This window comes from Ursus arctos, unplaced genomic scaffold (assembly GCF_023065955.2).
Source record: "Ursus arctos isolate Adak ecotype North America unplaced genomic scaffold, UrsArc2.0 scaffold_17, whole genome shotgun sequence".
Taxonomy (NCBI): Eukaryota; Metazoa; Chordata; class Mammalia; order Carnivora; family Ursidae; genus Ursus; species Ursus arctos.
Window position 1 is genome coordinate 45468350 of NW_026622841.1, and position 17109 is coordinate 45485458.

The 17109-nt window shown below is 44.4% G+C and overlaps 1 protein-coding gene across 4 annotated transcripts in view; it reads right to left on the bottom strand.

Moving 5' to 3' along the window:
- Nucleotides 1-17109, bottom strand: part of LAMA3 (laminin subunit alpha 3) — a 253876-nt gene that overhangs the window by 74156 nt on the left and 162611 nt on the right. For 3 of the 4 annotated variants that reach the window (XM_026496108.4, XM_044382889.3, XM_044382890.3), the window contains 6 exons: nucleotides 14261-14405; nucleotides 13439-13579; nucleotides 11769-11930; nucleotides 9190-9288; nucleotides 6894-6977; nucleotides 1477-1707 (listed from right to left, as the gene is read on the bottom strand). In XM_026496108.4, coding sequence (XP_026351893.3) covers nucleotides 1477-1707; nucleotides 6894-6977; nucleotides 9190-9288; nucleotides 11769-11930; nucleotides 13439-13579; nucleotides 14261-14405 — 862 coding nt within the window. The other variant, XM_026496110.4, reaches the window with a different exon arrangement.

A 17109-nucleotide genomic window follows, 5' to 3' on the forward strand; every position in this document is an offset into this window, starting at 1 on the left:
CCCACCCATACCTCATTCATCCCCTTACCTTAAAATGTCACCAAGCTAGGAACCCTTTCCCATCCCAAACCAGAACGTAAAAGGGATGTTACCTGGCTGGGTTTAAAGTCCACATAACTTGCTTGCAGATGGCTTTGACCGGGAGGCTGAGGAAACGCCACCCTCTGCTGCTGTGAGTTATATCCCAGACACTGCCCCAGGGCTGCCCCAAAGATCCACAGCCATCCGGCGCTGCTGGCTGACCACCTCACTGCTGGGGGCATCCTGGTCCCCGCGCGTCCTGCTGCCTGTGCACAAACCCCTGCCTCTCCCTCTTATACCCGCCCTTCCTGCTCGGCGCCCAGGCCCGCCTGACTCAGGTAAGGCAGGCTGTCTGCGGCAGGAGGCCCCACCTGGAAACTTCACCCATGAGTCAGCCGGTGAGAGAGCACACATAACAGTCCCACAGGGAAGCACGCCGCTCTGTAATTCCTGCGAGGTGGGGCCGGCATCACCTTCTACCCACCTTACCCCGCAGACGGCACTAGCCGATTAGAGCAGCTGTAAATCACAGGCTGAGTCATGTGCAAAGAACACGCCCTGGGCAGGAGGCTGGTAATCGAGAGGTTCCACTCCTTCCCTGGGGCTATGATTTTATTTAGGCGGGCTAGAAAAGAGATGGAAGGAAGGGGGGGAGAAGAAGGTAGGCACCTGTGGACTAAATGTTACAAGACAGAAATCTCCAGAAAACCAGGACAGGTAGGCTATTTGCAGGTCAAAAAAGGAACGTGTGTGCAGACCCCCCGGGGGCTTCCTGCTATCGAGGGCGAGGACAGAAAGGGAAAGATGTTGTTAAATGTATACACGCCGGGTGTAGGGAATAGGCCAAGTGACAATGTTTGCTATTTCCTAATAACTACACTGAACATTGTGCTTTCTTTCCCTCCCATTAGGAAGAGAACATACTTTCAGCTTGAGATATGAAACAGTTTCATTTTACGGCACATTTTAATCATCTGAGGACAAGTCAGGCTGGCTGGGCCTCATATGAAGGTCTGCTGGGAGCTAGGAAATTGGGCTTCAACTTCCCCTGGAAGAATCAGGACATTCTCTGGGCTCTGAGTCTATCAGCAGCAGGTGTCGGAGGGGCCTTCCGTTAGAGAACAGCCTGAGAACCCCAGGTCACCTAACGGGAAGGCAGGGGCTCAAATCCTGGGCTCCTGGCAGGCTCCTTCCTACTTCCCAGAAAGTCCTGACTTCAACAACCCCCAGGATCGATCGAGTGCCTGTGGCTTTCCTGGTGAATTTGAGATGTTTGTAATTTCTTTTTCCTATCTAATACCTGGAGGTGGTCCAGGGAAGATAGAAGCCAGAGCCCAGTAGATACCTGTCCGATGGGCAGAGTGCCGCAGACCCCCCAGCAGTGCCAGGTGGCAGACAGGAGGGCCAGCCACAGGAGTCCCAGGGGGAGTTTTACGGTGGAGGAGAACTTCCTACCTGGCATGAGTCACCCATGTAGTCAGGGGGGCAGGCACACATCTCCACGTGATGTGCTCTGCGTCCACTTCCTGTGTCAGAGGCCTCTTCCAGCCCCACCCCGCTCAGAGAGAGCCGCTGTGTCTCAGTGAAGTAGAGGCCTCGGAGGCGCACAGCTTCCAGTCTAGAAAGTACCATCATCAGCTCTTCCCGGGACACAGGGCCACCACCGCTGGCGTGTCTGAAGTTTCCCTACACGTGAAAACAGAGAGGCAAGGTTTCCCTCCCGCAAGCTCACTTCCGGGGCTTTCAGAAAGGCAGACATCCAGCACAAGTCAAAGGAAAGACATTTATAATGCATATGGGAGAATAGAATAGAATAGAATAGAATAGAATAGAATAGAACAGAATAAAATAAAATAAAATAAAATAAAATAAAATAAAATAAAATAAAACAAAACAAAATAAAGTAAGTAGAAGATAGCGGATTTGTTTTCAGAAGTCAGGTGTCCTGGGTTATTCCCAAGAAGAGAGCACCACATGAAAGGGGAAAAATGAAGGCAGGAAATGAGGAACAATAAAATGCAATGAGATTTCCCAGTGTTATACTTATTTTAAAATGCACTTTTGTGTATGCAAGCACACAATGAGTGAGGACGATATAGGAGAGAGGCACATGGAAAGCCACGGGGTCATGCAGCTAGATCATTCATTAAGTGCACATAATTGGGACAGAAAGCACAGTCTCTTCTTGTACACACACATTTATATTATCTTATTTTACTTTTATGATGGTAAAAAATACATAACATAAAATTTACCATCTCAGCCATTTTTAAGTGTACAGTAAAATAGTGTTAATTATATTCACATCGTTGTGCAACAGATCTCTAGAACTTTATCACCTGGCAAAACGGAAACTCAGTACCTATTAAGCAATAACTCCCAATTCCTCCTTCCCCCCCTTCCTGGCAACCACCATTCTACTTTCTGATTTTACGTATTTGACTACTTTAAATACCTCATATAAGTGGGATCATGCAGTATTTGTCTTTTTGTGACTGGTTCATTTCACTTAGCATAATGTCATCACACTATGCTCTAGCATCTAGCTAGCTAGAACTATCGTATTCTAGCATGCGGCTGGATTATATGATATTCCGATATATGTATATATCATATTTGCTTTATTCATTCATCTGTCAATAGACATTTCGGTTACTTCCACCTCCGATCTACTGCGAATACTGTTGCCATGAACATGGGTGTGCAAATAGCTCTTCAAAATCCTGTTTTCAATTCTTTTGGATATATACCCAGAAGTGGGATTGCTGGACCATATGGTCATTCTATCTTTAAATTTTTGAGGAACCTCTATCCTGTTTTCCACGGTAGTCACACTGTCTTATAGTCTCACCCACAGTGCACAGGTGCTCCAATTTCTGCACATCCTCCCCAACACTTGTTATTCTCTGTTTTTTTGTTTAATAGTAGCCATTTCAATGACTGGGAGGTGGTATCTCATTGTGGTTTTGATTTGCATTTCTCTAATGATTAGTGACGTTGAGCATCTTTTCATATAAAAGCCTGCACTTTTAGCCTTTATATTCTGCTGCCTCCTTTAAACTTGGTTTCCACATCTCTTAAATGGGCATAGTAATACCTAATCTCTCAGGACTATGATGAAGATTAAAGAAAATTAAATAATATAATGTACATAAAGTGTTCAGCCCAGTGCCTAGCATGTAGTTGACATTCAATAAATGTTAACTACTGTTATTTACATATAGATATAATACTAATATGAGTTTAGTTTTTTTAACAGCTTGAGGTATGATTTACGTACAATAATAGTCCCTTATTTTAAGTATACAATTTTTAGTAAATTTACAGAAGTGTACAACCATGACCAACCGCAATGTAGTTTTACATTTTCATCCCCAAGAAAAGGAAGCTTTGTGCCCATTTGTAGTTACTAACTGTTCCCACCTGGAGCCCCAGGCAAGCACTAATCTATATTCTGCCTCTACTGATTTGCATATGCTGGACCATTTATATAAATATGAACTGGATTTCAATAGTCCACAAAAACTTTGCTTCTATTCATTTCATTTCCTCCCTGCTCTACTGTGCTATTATTGTCATATACATTACATCTTTATAAATTGTCTACCGATCCACACAGAACTATGATTATTGCTTTAAGCAGTTGTCTTTTAAATCAGATAGAAGAAAAAAAAGTTACAAACAAAAGATATATTTTTACTGCCTTTTATATTTACCTATGTAGTTACCTTTACTAGAGCTCTTCATTTCTAGTATGGATTGAAGCCATTGTCCCTAGTGTCCTTTCATTTTAGTCTAAAGATTCCCAGTAGTATTTCTTACAAGGAGGGTTGATTAGCACTGAATTCTCCTGGTTTTGTTTATAATGTAATGTCTTCCTTTCTCCTCCATTTTTGGACATTTTGCTGGATTTGTAATTCTTTGTTGACAATGTGTTTCTTTCATGGTGTTACATCGAACACCATGCCATTGTCTTCTGACTTCCATGGCTTCTGGTGACTAGTCAGATGTCAACCTTATTGAGAACCCTTGTAAGTGGTGCATCTCTCTCAGTGCTTTTAAGGTTCTTTGTCTTTGTCTTTCAGAATCCTGACTATGATGTTTCTGTGTGTGGATCTCTTGCATTTATCCTACTTGGAGATTGTTGAGCTTGGATGTGTAATGATTTTCGTCAAATCTGAGAAGTTTTCAGCCATTATTTCTTTAAATACTGTTTCTCTCTCTTTCTCTCTCTCTGTCCTTCTGGTACTCCAATTATGCATAGGTTATACATTTGATTGCATCTCACATGTCTTGGAGGGTCTTTGTTTTTCCTCATTCTTTGTACTTTCTGTTCTTCAGATTGGATCATCTCAGTGGACCTTCAAGTTTGCTGCTCCTTTCTTTTGCCTGCTCACCTCTGTTGTTGAGCCCTTATCTTAGCTCTGGCTGCCATAAGGCAATACTATAGACTCAATGGCTTAAACAACAGAAAGCTATTTTTGCACAGTTCTGGAGGCTAGAAGTCCCAGATCAAGATGCCAGCCAGTTCAGCCCCTGGTGAGAACTCTCTTACAGTTTACAGATGGTTGCCTTCTCAATGTGACCTTACTTGGTAAACAGAGGGAGTGAGTTTTCTGGGGTCTCCTCCTAAAAGGACATTAATTCTATCAGCTCACAGCTCTAACCTTAAGATCTTATTTAACCTTAATTACCTCTTTGTTCCAAATACACTCAAACTAGAGATCAGGGCTTCAACACATAAATTTGGAGAGGACACAATTCAGTCCATAGCAGCCCTTCTAGTGAATTCTTCATTTCAGTTATTGTAATTTTCAACCCTAGAATTTCTATTTGGTTCTTTTTAATAATTTCTATTTCATTATTGGTATTTTCTATTTGGTGAGAAACTGTTCTCATATTTTCCTTTAGTTCTTTAGACATGGTGTTTAGTTCTTTGATGTATGTTGATTTGAAGTCTTTGTGTAGTAAGTCCAATGTCTGGGCTTCCTTAGGACAATTTATATTTATTGCCTTTCCCCCTGTATATGGACCACGCTTTCCTGTTTCTTTTTCATGTCTCGAAATTTTTTTTTCTAACAACTGGACATTTAACATAAGGTAATGTGGCAACTCAGGAAATCATATTTCTTCCCCATCCCAGAATTTGTTGCTGTTGCTGTTTACTGTTGTTGTTTGTGTCTTTGCTTAATGACTTTTCTGAACTAATTCTGTAAAGTCTGTATTCTTTGTCATGTATGGTTGCTAAAGTCTCTGCTTGGTTAGCTTAGTGGTCAGCTAGTGATCAGACAGATTTCTTTAAATGCCTAAAACCAAAGTCTCCTAGTCATTGCAAAAGCATTCTGTGGGTATGTTGAGGAACCCCTCAACACTCAGGCGGCTAACAACTCTGCTTTAGCCTTCATTTCCTGCTTGCTCAGAGCCTCAAGGTGAATCAGAAGTGAGGGCTTAGGTCTTGTCAGGTGAGCCAGAGGTGAGGGCTTAGAGCCTTTCCTGAACATGCTCACAGCCCTGAGTATGTGCGGCCTTCTACCTTTCCAAGATTGTGTCAGAGCTTTTCAAAGTCCCTATGTATACCTCATTCCCAGCTTTTTATTTTAAGCTTTGTGATTAGCCTATTATTAGCCCCAACTATTATCCATCACCTTAGCCAGCTATGATGTTAAGCAATTACCTGTAAAGGTTTTCAGTGACACCCCTAGGGAAGAGGCTTTTCATTTTAGGAAAGCTCCAAGTCAAGTCAAACAAAGACAGCCTTGGAAGTAGCATCTTCCAGAAAACCTCCAGACAGGTCAAATCATGACAGTTCTCTGGGAGTGAGGCTCTGCATAAGCTCCAATGACACTCCGTCTCCCTTGGTGGCTGCTGGGCTACTGGTTTTCACCTTGCTGGTGGGCTATTGCTTTTCAAGGCTACTGTGGAGGGATGGGTGGGGGGATGGGAACCGAGCAAGCTGACTGTCACAGAGCCTGAGGTTCTTACCAAGATTCAGCCAGTTTTCCTGATTAAACACTTTTCAGATTGCTGAAAGCCTACGGTCAATTTCCAGACTTCTAAATAGTTGATTCTGACCATCTTGCCAGTTTTCTCATTGCTTTAATGAAGGAGAGAATTTCTGGCGGTTCCTACCCCACCATTTTTGCTGGCATGGCCCCTCTCATATAAATAGAATCACACACTGTGTGGTCTGTGTCTTGCTTCTTTCACTTAGTATATTGCTTTTGAGGTTCATCCATGTGGTCCCCAATACTTTGTTTCATTTATTGCCAAATAGTATTCCACTGTATGGATGGGCCTGTACAGAAATGTTAAAATAGGTCTACAAGTTCAAAGTACTTGAAAAGTATCACCTTGAGGTATTGGACATATTTAATAATACAAATGGAGCACTATTTTAAAGAAGTTGTCATAACTAACTAAATATAATGTAATGTTTCATGATTTGATAAGCTTTCCTTTATTTATCTTTATTAATCTGATTTCTTTTGGTGTTAGGCGTTTTTGTGCTTTTCTATTATTCATCCCAAGCATTTGTTGGCCACTGAGGAAGGCATGAGGATGAGAGGGAGCTACATCATACTATTTATTTCCAAGCTCGCCGGGTTTATAAGACAAGGATAATTACCTCTAGAACAAGAGAGACTGTGCTAAGTGCCATACAGATGGTATAAGCAAAGCCCTGTGAGGATGAAACTCGGTATATTTTATATAATTTATATTTTCAATTTATATATATATGAATTACATGTATATAAATATAATTAACATTTTAAATTCATAAAATAAATAAAAAATCATAATTGCTTGAAAGAACTAAGGCATAGAACAGAAGAGGACCATCAAGAACGATTTTGTGTACGTTTTTCCTTTACCTCCACCACCTGCACGCGCACGTGATGCAGCCGGTCTGGTCGTGGGTTACTTGGTTCCTCATAGATGATGGACATGTGCTGACCCTGTGTAAAGAAAAACATCAATGCCATGGTTGAGATAGTCTGAGGTTTATAACTGATAAGAACACATTTCTATGGATCTGCATTATATGGAATGCCTGATTCTACTAAATAGTGACACGAACGGACTGGCAAAAGGATTAGTGAATGGAAACAGAAAAATAATACCTAATACAGTGCATGTTCACAAATAGGAAACCAGGAAAATCCCCTTGACTGAAAGTGGCTTTAAAGATGGATTTTTTATTTTATTTTTTTACAAAAACCATGCTTTGCAGTCAGCGTATCAGGTGCATTTCTATTAATGCCGACAGGACCAGACTTTGGTCGCAAGAAACTGCTTCGGCAGGTGAATTCGTGAGGAGGGCGGGGCACGAGGAAGGGCTGGCAGGGCAGTGCAGGCTGCGTAGACAGGGAGCCACAGAGCCGCCTCATGCAGGAGGAAGAGCCCTGCAGCCCACCCCCTGTGGGATCCAGCCTTGCTCACTCTCAGCCTCTGAACCACCCCCTCTCCATAGCAGAGGCTTTTGAGGGACTCCTACCAGGCATAATGGGAAGGTCAAGCCACCATCATCACCTCCACCTTGAACCCGCACACAAAAGCTCCAGCTTTCCGTTGTAGCCCCAAGCCCAAAAGGGTTCCACACACTAGCGCTGGTTTTTCAGAAAGAAGACCATTTTCTGCTGTCACAGATCACTGAAAACCTTCATTTAAGGAACATGCCCTATAGGCTTTTAATTACAGTGGTTTGGAACAAAGCAGCAGAGGGAAGGTTTCATGAGCCTAAATTATTTCGCATGTTCGGAGATCAAATTAAGGAGAAATTCTGGTCATCGCTTGTCCGTGAATTCCAACTGTTTGCGCAATAAACTCTTTGGCAATAAATACCAGTATACTAATGGCCCGAGCTTGAGGTATTCTGAAAAAAAAGTAGGAAACTGAAATACAGCACTGCCAGGATGGCATTTTTATGGTGGAGTTATTTTTCCTTTAAAATCTTTGGTGCTTCATTTTCAAGATGTTCTACAAAGGTTCCTTGTAGTTTTTAAAACCACAGTTCAACAAATTTGGGTGCCAGTAAAAACAAAACACAACATAGCAGGCCCCAAACACAAAAATCCACCAGAGTGCAAGGCTCTCGGCTGTGACAAGATGTGTGAGACTTGCTAGTCCCTATCTCACGGTGAATGACACACCAACAGAAACCTTCGGGAAGCTGTGATTGCACTGCATTCACCGCAGCTCTTAAACCAGAAACAGAATCAAGTTCAGGCTCAGGCACCTCAACCTATGTCCAAGACCCTGGGCCCTGGGCTGTCAGAGATTTGAAGCAGAATGTGCCATGGACCCTGCCCCCTAGGAATTTTCTAGATTGCAGTTCTAGATTATGGGGCTGGTACATAGTGTCTAGATGTCACTTCTCTTCTCAAAAAGCCAAAGAGGCTCCCTACCATCAACATGAACTCAAATTCCTTAGCATAGCATTAGACACCCTCTTTCCTACCCTTCCAGGCTTTTTTTCTATGACTTGGGAATAACACAGCCAAGTTGGACAGGTCACCCCTTGGGCACTGCCCCTCTGTTTTGATTTATCTTCTTCTTTGCCCCTGGAAGGGCTCTTCACCTGTCATGCCCATGCTTAAAGGTCTGGCTCAAAAGTAAGCCTTTTCATGAAGCCTTCTGAGGGTTTCTCAACTACAGAAGCCCCCACTCAGACCCCAGCTCCCACAGAGTCTTCTTTGAACTGCTCCTCAAATATGTTTCGTTCAGTGGATTGTAGCTACATGCATATTTCTTCCATCTCCCCTCTTAGATCACACTTTAGTGAAGGAAAGGGATCACCTGTCCTTTATGAGCCCAACAACGTGGCCTTGCCAACGGGAAGGTCCCAAAAACACTGATGAGACTAAATTGAAAGAGACATTTTTAAAAAACTGAACATGAAGCAGTAACTTAGGAGAAGCAAGCATGAGATAACAGTTATGTTCTTTGGGAAGAGGAGACAAGAGAAACCGTGGGGGCTGGATGGGCAGGGGAAGCAGGATCCTGAGGAGGGGATCACCTGCTCTCAACGTCCCTTTCAATTTCCACAAAATATTGGAAATGACTTAATCCAATCTTTTTACAGGCCATTTATCAAGACATCCTAAAGTTGGATCAGCAACTGATTACAACTACCACTTTCAGCCACTTGGGCTCTGTTCTGATACCTACAGTAAGCTGCACATCCGGCTTCTTTTCCAGAAGAACCATGTCACCAGGCAGGCCAAAGGACTTGATTTGGTAGGTGAGGTAGCCACCATATGAAGAAATCTAAAATTGAAATTATAGGATCAACAGCACAAGCATTAGAAGTTGGCTGTGGCAACATTAACCCACATAAAAAGCACAAAGACACATAAGATCTGGAAAGATACCGTTAACCTGTTAGTGGTCACCTTGAGAGTGAAGAATTGAAGATGATATTTTAACTTTCTACTTTGTACCATTTTATATTATTGAAAATGTTTAGCATGAACATGATTGTTTTTTTATAAAAGATTTAGAAGGTATCTAGAAAGCATCTAGTGACTAGAAAAATACTAGTCACACAGAAAGAAGTAAGATCCTTCTATTCTCGGTGACTACTGAACCAATGTTCATCTACTCTATAGCCACCCTAAGAAATCTAGGCCATCGGCATCTTATTTCACTGAGAGAATTGGTTAATATCTATCAGTTACAAAATGAACCTCCAGACATAAATTTTTATTATTTATTTATTTTTTTTTTAAATAATTTTTATAATGTTACGTTAGTCACCATACAGTATATCCTTAGTTTTTGATGTAGTGTTCCATGATTCATTATTTGCATATAACACCCAGTGTACCATGCAATATGTGCCCTCCTTAATACCCATCACTGGCCTAACCCAGTCTCCATCCCCCTCCCCTCTGAAGCCCTCAGTTTGTTTCCCAGACACTGGGATCCAGACAAATTTTTTAAAAAACTTCCCCTGAGAGCAGATGGTGAGTATTTCCTACGTGATCATATGTAAGCCATGTCCACCTGCTCCAGTAGGTATAGGGACCCTTTCTCAATGCTACCTTCATAGGGTGATCATGGTGGAGGCATAAGGTCATAGTGACGGCTGCTTCACCTCCAGTCCTGACACTTCTCACCCTTAAGGTAAAGACCAGTCAAGAAAGGAGTAATTGAGACATGAAAGCAAGAGGCAATATCACCTCAGAGTGGGGCAGGACAGAATGCCTTTCTTGAAAAACACACACAATGTGCAGCAGGGGAGAGGGAATAGCATTTCTGGGACCCCGATTCACTGAGGTTTCCTAGAATCCTCAACACAGAGTTATGATCTTAGAGTCTGAAGTATTCCAGGGTAACGTCTTAACGGAGATTAAATATTGCCTTTCTGATGGGCTAGGGTTGGTTTTTTTAAAATATGTCCACAAATTCTTTGATACTCTTGTCTTCAAGAGTGGAGCTTAGACCTCCTCCTCGAGTATGGACTCAACTTAGTGACTGGCTTCTAACAACTAGAATATGGCGGAAGTGAGGGTATGTTATTTCTGAAATTAGGTCATAAAAAGATTGTGGTTTCTATTTTGAGTTTCTCCTGTCTCTCTCTCCATCTCTCTCTCTCTCTCCATCTCTCTTTCTATTGGTTATTTTAAGGGAAGTCAGGTGCCCTATCAAAAGGACCCTCAGGCAGCATCTGGGGGCCTCGTGTGGTGAGGCCCTGAGACCACCGCTCGGCACCCAGCGAGGAACAGAGGCCTATGACAACCACATGACTGAGCTTGGAAGTGGACCCTCCAGTTCTGGTGACTCCAGCCCTGGCTGACATCTTGCCCACAACCCTCTGAGAGACCCTGAGCCATCCATTCCTGAATTCCTGATCCACAGACACTGGGCAAGATGACTGTTGCTTTAAGCTGCACAGTTTTGGGGTAATTGTTTGCATAGTCACAGGTGAGCTCTATGTGGGCTCACCATGTGGACATGAAGCTGGGCATTAAGTGAGGGAGGAGAGGGGTTATATGAGAGGAGAAACACTGCCCACACCCAAAGGTCAAAGGTCAAAACCCAAAGTCGTTCAACTAGAAGATAGCATTAGAGACCTCAGGCCAACAAGGCCCTAATATTTAGTGATTCTAAGAGACTAGGGTGCCTCCTGAGCTGGGCCCTGTGAAATCTATACCTTCGAGAACACTCTACTACCGTCTGCTACCAGGTGCATATGTTACCTGGTGATGTTTCTACAGGAAGCCCACACTTCTGTCCTCCAACATGAGCACAGGGGGCCAGGCTAATTTATGCAGCAAAGGAAGAGCAACTCGTATATAAGCTCCCCGAGGAGTGTCTCTAACCGCATGTGATTCCACTAATGACAGCCAAGCTGCCACCGGAGCCTGTACTTCTTTTAATAAGCTCATGAGTCACTTTTCAGCTTTTGTTTTCCTGACAAGGAGCCTTTCTTCTGCTTTAAAACAAAGAAATCTTAGCATTGGCATTTAAGGGCACACGGGTTCCATTTGCAACAGATATTATTTAACTGGTTAAGTAAAAATGGAGAAAAACATGGTGCATGATTTCCTTTGCTGGGGAGCTAACACGTGTCGGTACGTGAGGCTCATATAGGCTCAGCCCCTCCCAGGGGAGGGCAGCATTTTTTCCGCATTTGTAGCTAATCTAACTTCTTCGGTTGTAGTAACCTGAACTTCCTGACGCTTCCTTCCAGACAGGAAATGATGCTCACGCAGTGATGGAGAAGGCCCGGTCGGGGGCCTTACCTTGTCTCCCAGGTAGGAAAGAGGTGCAACCCAGGATGCACTGTGGACGGTGGAGGGCAGCTCCTGGAGGTCTGCAACCACACTGCTGCTGCCCGGGTTGAATGAGACGGGGATGTCTGCTCCGTCCGCTGTCTCCAGGCACCAGCCCATCATATCCGCAAACTGGAACACAAGAGCACAGGATGGACACGTGGGCCTGCAGCTTCTCTGGTGATGGCTGAATTACACAGAATAGAAGAACATGGGGTAGCCATCTCATTCCAGAGGCTTCCTTTATATGCCTCCTCTTGAGCTTACACAGAACCCTCACCCAGCACTGCCTCCCGCTGACCTGTGACAAAGAGGAGTTCTCAGATAGTGGTGACCATATATATATGGGGGACTTATCTTTGTATCTCAGCACACATCCTGGTTCTTGACATTTAGTAGGTGCTCAATAAATGTCCGAACAATATATAAATAAGTGTGGGAATGATAACGAGGCCTGTGGGCACGTTGTAATGGTGAGCTCCTTAGCAAATGTGAGGTGCGATACAGTGGCCTGCTATCATTACTTTCCTCTAAATAAATCCTCATAACTAAATATTTCCCTGATCATTAAGGAAGCCAAGAGTTAAATGACGAGGGGGTGGAAAAAGGAATTGACAAGACATTGATTAGGAATAATGCTTCTGGGTTCCCCTGAGAGTAGAAGACTTCTGTGGATGTACAAACTAATTTTTTTCCTCAACTACAAGCCTACATTCCTTCTGGGAATGAAATACATGAAATAACCTTTCCTTGAATATCTATTGGGCATAAGACGTTACTCATACAAAGAAAGCAAGCACGAGACTGCTGGTTCTGGAATAACGAAGGCAACAAAAGTTTTCGTTTCGTGGAGTTCATTTAAAAACGCACATAAATAACTGAAAACTTTAACTTGGATATTCATGTAAAGTAGGTGAGACAGAAAGTAAAACATAAGGCAATAAGAAGCAGCGAGGGGAAGAACAACCAGCTCCATTCAGCTGATGAGTGTTGATTGAGCACATACTATGTTCTGGATCCTGCTGTAGGCACCTGGGATGTCGTAGGAGCTCACATGCTAGTGTTGGAGGAAGATACATAATAAACAAATTTTACAACTAAATGTATAGGGGGCGCCTGGGTAGCTGTCATTAAGCGTCCGCCTTTGGCTCAGGGTGTGATCCTAGGGTCCTGGGATCGAGCCCCGCATCAGGCTCCCTCCTCCGCTGGGAGCCTGCTTCTTCCTCTCCCACTCCCCCTGCTTGTGTTCCCTCTCTCGCTGGCTGTCTCTCTCTCTTTCAAATGAATAAATAAAATCTTAAAAAAAAACAAAACTAAATGTATCGTGTGTCAGGGAGAATGCTACAGAATGCACTAAGAAGGGTGAGGTAGAGAGTGACGAGGGTGAACTACTTCATAGGGGGTGGTGACGGAAGGCCCCTCTGAGCCGGGGACGCTTGAACCCACCTGACAAACTGAGGCACTGAGCACAAGAACATCTGTGGGAAGAACAGAGCACGCTGAGGAATGGCGAGGGCGAAGCTGAACACTTAACAAGGTAAGAGATAAAATCTCCACTAGCCCTTCATGCTTTGTGACAATCCACTTCCTCCCCATTCGGAAGTACTAACACACACCGAAACTTCGAATCCCTTGCATACCTTAGTTCTTCTTTTATGTGAACTGTGACAATGATTATTTATTCCAAAACAGAAGCAGCTGGTACAACCCTTGGGATTCGCTGGGTCCAAGTAGAACGATCCTTCTCGACACACATTACATTCTGTACCCTCCACATTCTCCTATTGAAATAAAACATGAAACAAGAGATCACTTCCTCTAAAGCTTCCCTGATTGCCATTAGCTACTTCCACAAACTAAATGCCAATGTAAGATGTTAGAACACGGATGCTAACAAACCATGGAAAGTTACATAATTGTTAAGCTATTCTATCACATTAATTGTTTAAACTCTTCTGCCACACTCAAGTGAAAGACAGACTTTTCTAGACCTCATGAGATGCCCCTTGGCATCTTTAAAGTAGAGAAATAGCAGCATGAGGATTCACAATATGGGGGTCCTGGTTCACCCCACTTACTACCACCTCAAAACATCTGCTGAGATTTAGAAGCTCACCTACCACCTGACAGAACACCCTGGAGCAGATTATTAACCTGGGGTCTATGACCTGGGAATAAGATTCCAGGGAACCCATGAACCTCTTGAAATTGTAGACTAAGGTTTATATCAACTTTTCTGGAAAGGGTCTGTACCCGTCTTGTGATTCTCCAAAGGATAAGAGGGGTCTTCCCTTCTAACTATGTCTATCAAATGAGCTAATAACTATTAAATGCTACATGCATTGTGGAAATCTATTACAGGTCAGTCCCACTCCCCATATAATTTTATATGTTGACTCAACACCAAGAACTTCCTCACTGACCAGTGGCTGACGTCCCTGGCATTGCACGTTCTGTCTTACCTTGCAGAGGCAAGCTCCAGTCCCTGGGTCACAGACTCCTGGCTCGGTTCCATCCCTGTTGCAATGGCAGGGAAGGCACTCGGGGAAGTGGTAAAACCCGGAAGCACACCGGTCACACTGCCGCCCTGTGACTCTGGGCTTGCACCTATGTTCAAAGCAAAAGAGGCAAAAGCTTTCATCACCTTTCCCACACAGTTCTGAAGTCCACCTGCACTGTAGCAGAGCACCTCTGACCCTGCGTCCCTGGGGGAGCTGATGCCTGAGTGTCGTGGGGTGGGATGTTCCAGACAGAAGGAACAGAGGGCAACCGCCTGGTGTGTGCAGGAAGCACATGTATGAGCGGAGAAAGCTGACCCATGAACTGAAGGGAGGCAAGAGGTAGCTTATGGGGATGGATGGAGATGCTGGCTGTTGTGACACTGTCCAGTGACAATGGAGTGAGGTGGCTGAGCCCTGGGCACTGAAGGCCCCCTGGCCCAAGTACTGATCAGCTCTGGCACACAACAGATATGGTGTCTTAATAACTTGCTAAGGCCTCATATTCTCATCTGTGGAAGGGGAAAATTGCTAGCTGCTGCCTCCCAGGCCCCCTGTGGAGACAGATGAGGCTGTGGCTGGCACATGGCAAGCTCTCGGACAAGGAATCGCCATCTTGCAAAGTTTTAAGTAGGAAAGAGTGTGGTTGGAGTCAAGAGGGAGAAGGGGCTGAATTAGGGCAAAGACATTTGAGATGGAGAGGAGGGATGGGTTCCAAGCTATTTTGGGGTGAGGTTGCTGGGGCTTGTAATGTTCTGGATGAGGAGACAGAAGAGGGGAAGACAAGGAAGACTCTCGGTCATCCAGCCTGAGCACCGGAGCAGATGCTGGAGTGGGCAGGGCTGGCAGGGAGTCTGTTCCTGGGCTCCAAGGAAGGCTCTGTGGGGAGCGGCGAGCCATCCACGTGTCTGTGCACTTGAACCACAGAGTGGAGGGGAAAGCACAGAAGCTGACCGAGGGAGAGCAGCCGGCTGCCAGCAGAACAGAGAAGCCCAGCACCCCACGGGGTGAGGAGAGAAAGAGGAAGTGGGTGCCAGCCTCCCGTAACTCAATCATGGAGCTCCACGGCTGACGTCTGGTGGGACCCACGCGCTGATCTTTTCTTTGTGGGTCTAAAGAAAGTACTAGGAAATGTGCTTCTTCTCAAAACATTGGGAGTATAGTCTGATATGAAAAATTTTATCATTAACTTGCTACCAATACCTGTTAAAATATCTTACCCAAGGAACCATCCTGAAAAAGAAAAATCTAACTTAATTTCCCACTAAATTTGTCTTTGGCAAATATTTGCTCATACCCTGGTACAGAATTTTATGTTTGATTAAGAACACACACTCGAGACCAGGCAACCTACCTTTGAATCCCAGCTTTGCTACTTACTGGATCTAGAACTTTGAGCAAATGAACCTCTTTACAGCTGAGTTTACTTATCCGTAAACATGGAGATCATAATATCGACTTTGTAGGAGTATTGTGAAAATTAAACAAAATAATATACGGAAAAGCCTTAGAGCAGGGCCACGCACACATATAAGAATTCGCTATTATTACTCTTGCAATGGCATTGGCTAAGAGGAGCAATGGGACTCCCTTTATCCCTCTCCGCACACCTAAAAAAGACACAATCAGTTTTACCTGCAAGGCCCGCTGGCAGGTCAAACATCATTTCGGTTCCAGCCCCATCCCCTTTGTCTTCCTCCCCACCTGATACCTGCAGAAATTCTTTTTGTAAGGAAGTAAATAGTCTCCAAATCACACGTATGGAAAAGTAGATAGAAAGTGTCAACATTCTGCTTGAAGGGATCACTGCAGTGTGGTGGATGGAAACTTTGGAAGGGGGTGAGAGACTCTTTGGGGAAGCTGGGTAAACTAGGGGCCACTCACAGATTTCATTCATTTACTCATTCATTCATTCTTTCTTTCTCTCCAACACACACAAATTTCCATTCACTCTCAGAGGGTTCCTAGGCTCTGACTGATAATACCTGCTCTCTTCTTGTGCATCTCAGGCTAAATGCAATCACACTGTCCAACAACAACAACAACAAATGACTGTTGCCAGATGCCTATTTCTGGAGGCAGCAGCAAGGGCTGAGCACAAGACTCTGGTGGTCTAGAGATGGAAAAGAAGAGAGTACAGAGAGCCCCGCTCGACCAAACTTGTCAGAAAGAGGAACCTTCGATCAGGAGAGGAGCTTGGAGATGGCCTGACTTCTGTGCGGGCTCCACTCCTCTCACCCGGCCGGGAGGAAAGGACACTGCGCAGAGACGGTGCTATTGTCGCAAACTGCCAACTGGGCAGTTTGTCGAACCAAAGTCCATGTTTCTTCTAGCAAACACTCATGGCTTCTGGTTTACAGGTGCCTTAATTGAATGCTGGTGCCAAAGAAGCCACCCACATACTGAATGCCATGGCTGGACGAGGCCGAGAGGGACCCCTGGAGCAAAGGACCTGGACCCGGGCCTCTAGGACGAGGATAGGCAGACAGGAGCCTATTTTTAGTATTTTCACTTGAGTGGAAAAGAAAGGGGCTGGAGTGTTTTTGCAGGTAGGGCAGCTGCGGAAGCTGCTTGTTGAGACAAGGAGAAAGGGAAGCAAAATATTCCTCGCCTCTTTATTTCAGAATGCTGTGAGATGGTGGTGGCGAGGACAGGTGGGCTGAGGGCGTGTAGCCACGTCAGTGATGTAAGGTAAAGCTCTGGGCCTCAGCACGCAAGTAGCAACTGAGTGGTTGAGAAAAAGCAAAAAGCCAAGCAGAGCGTGGAGAGCAGGGACCTGTGAGCTGACCTTGAGGACCCCAGGTGGGACTGAC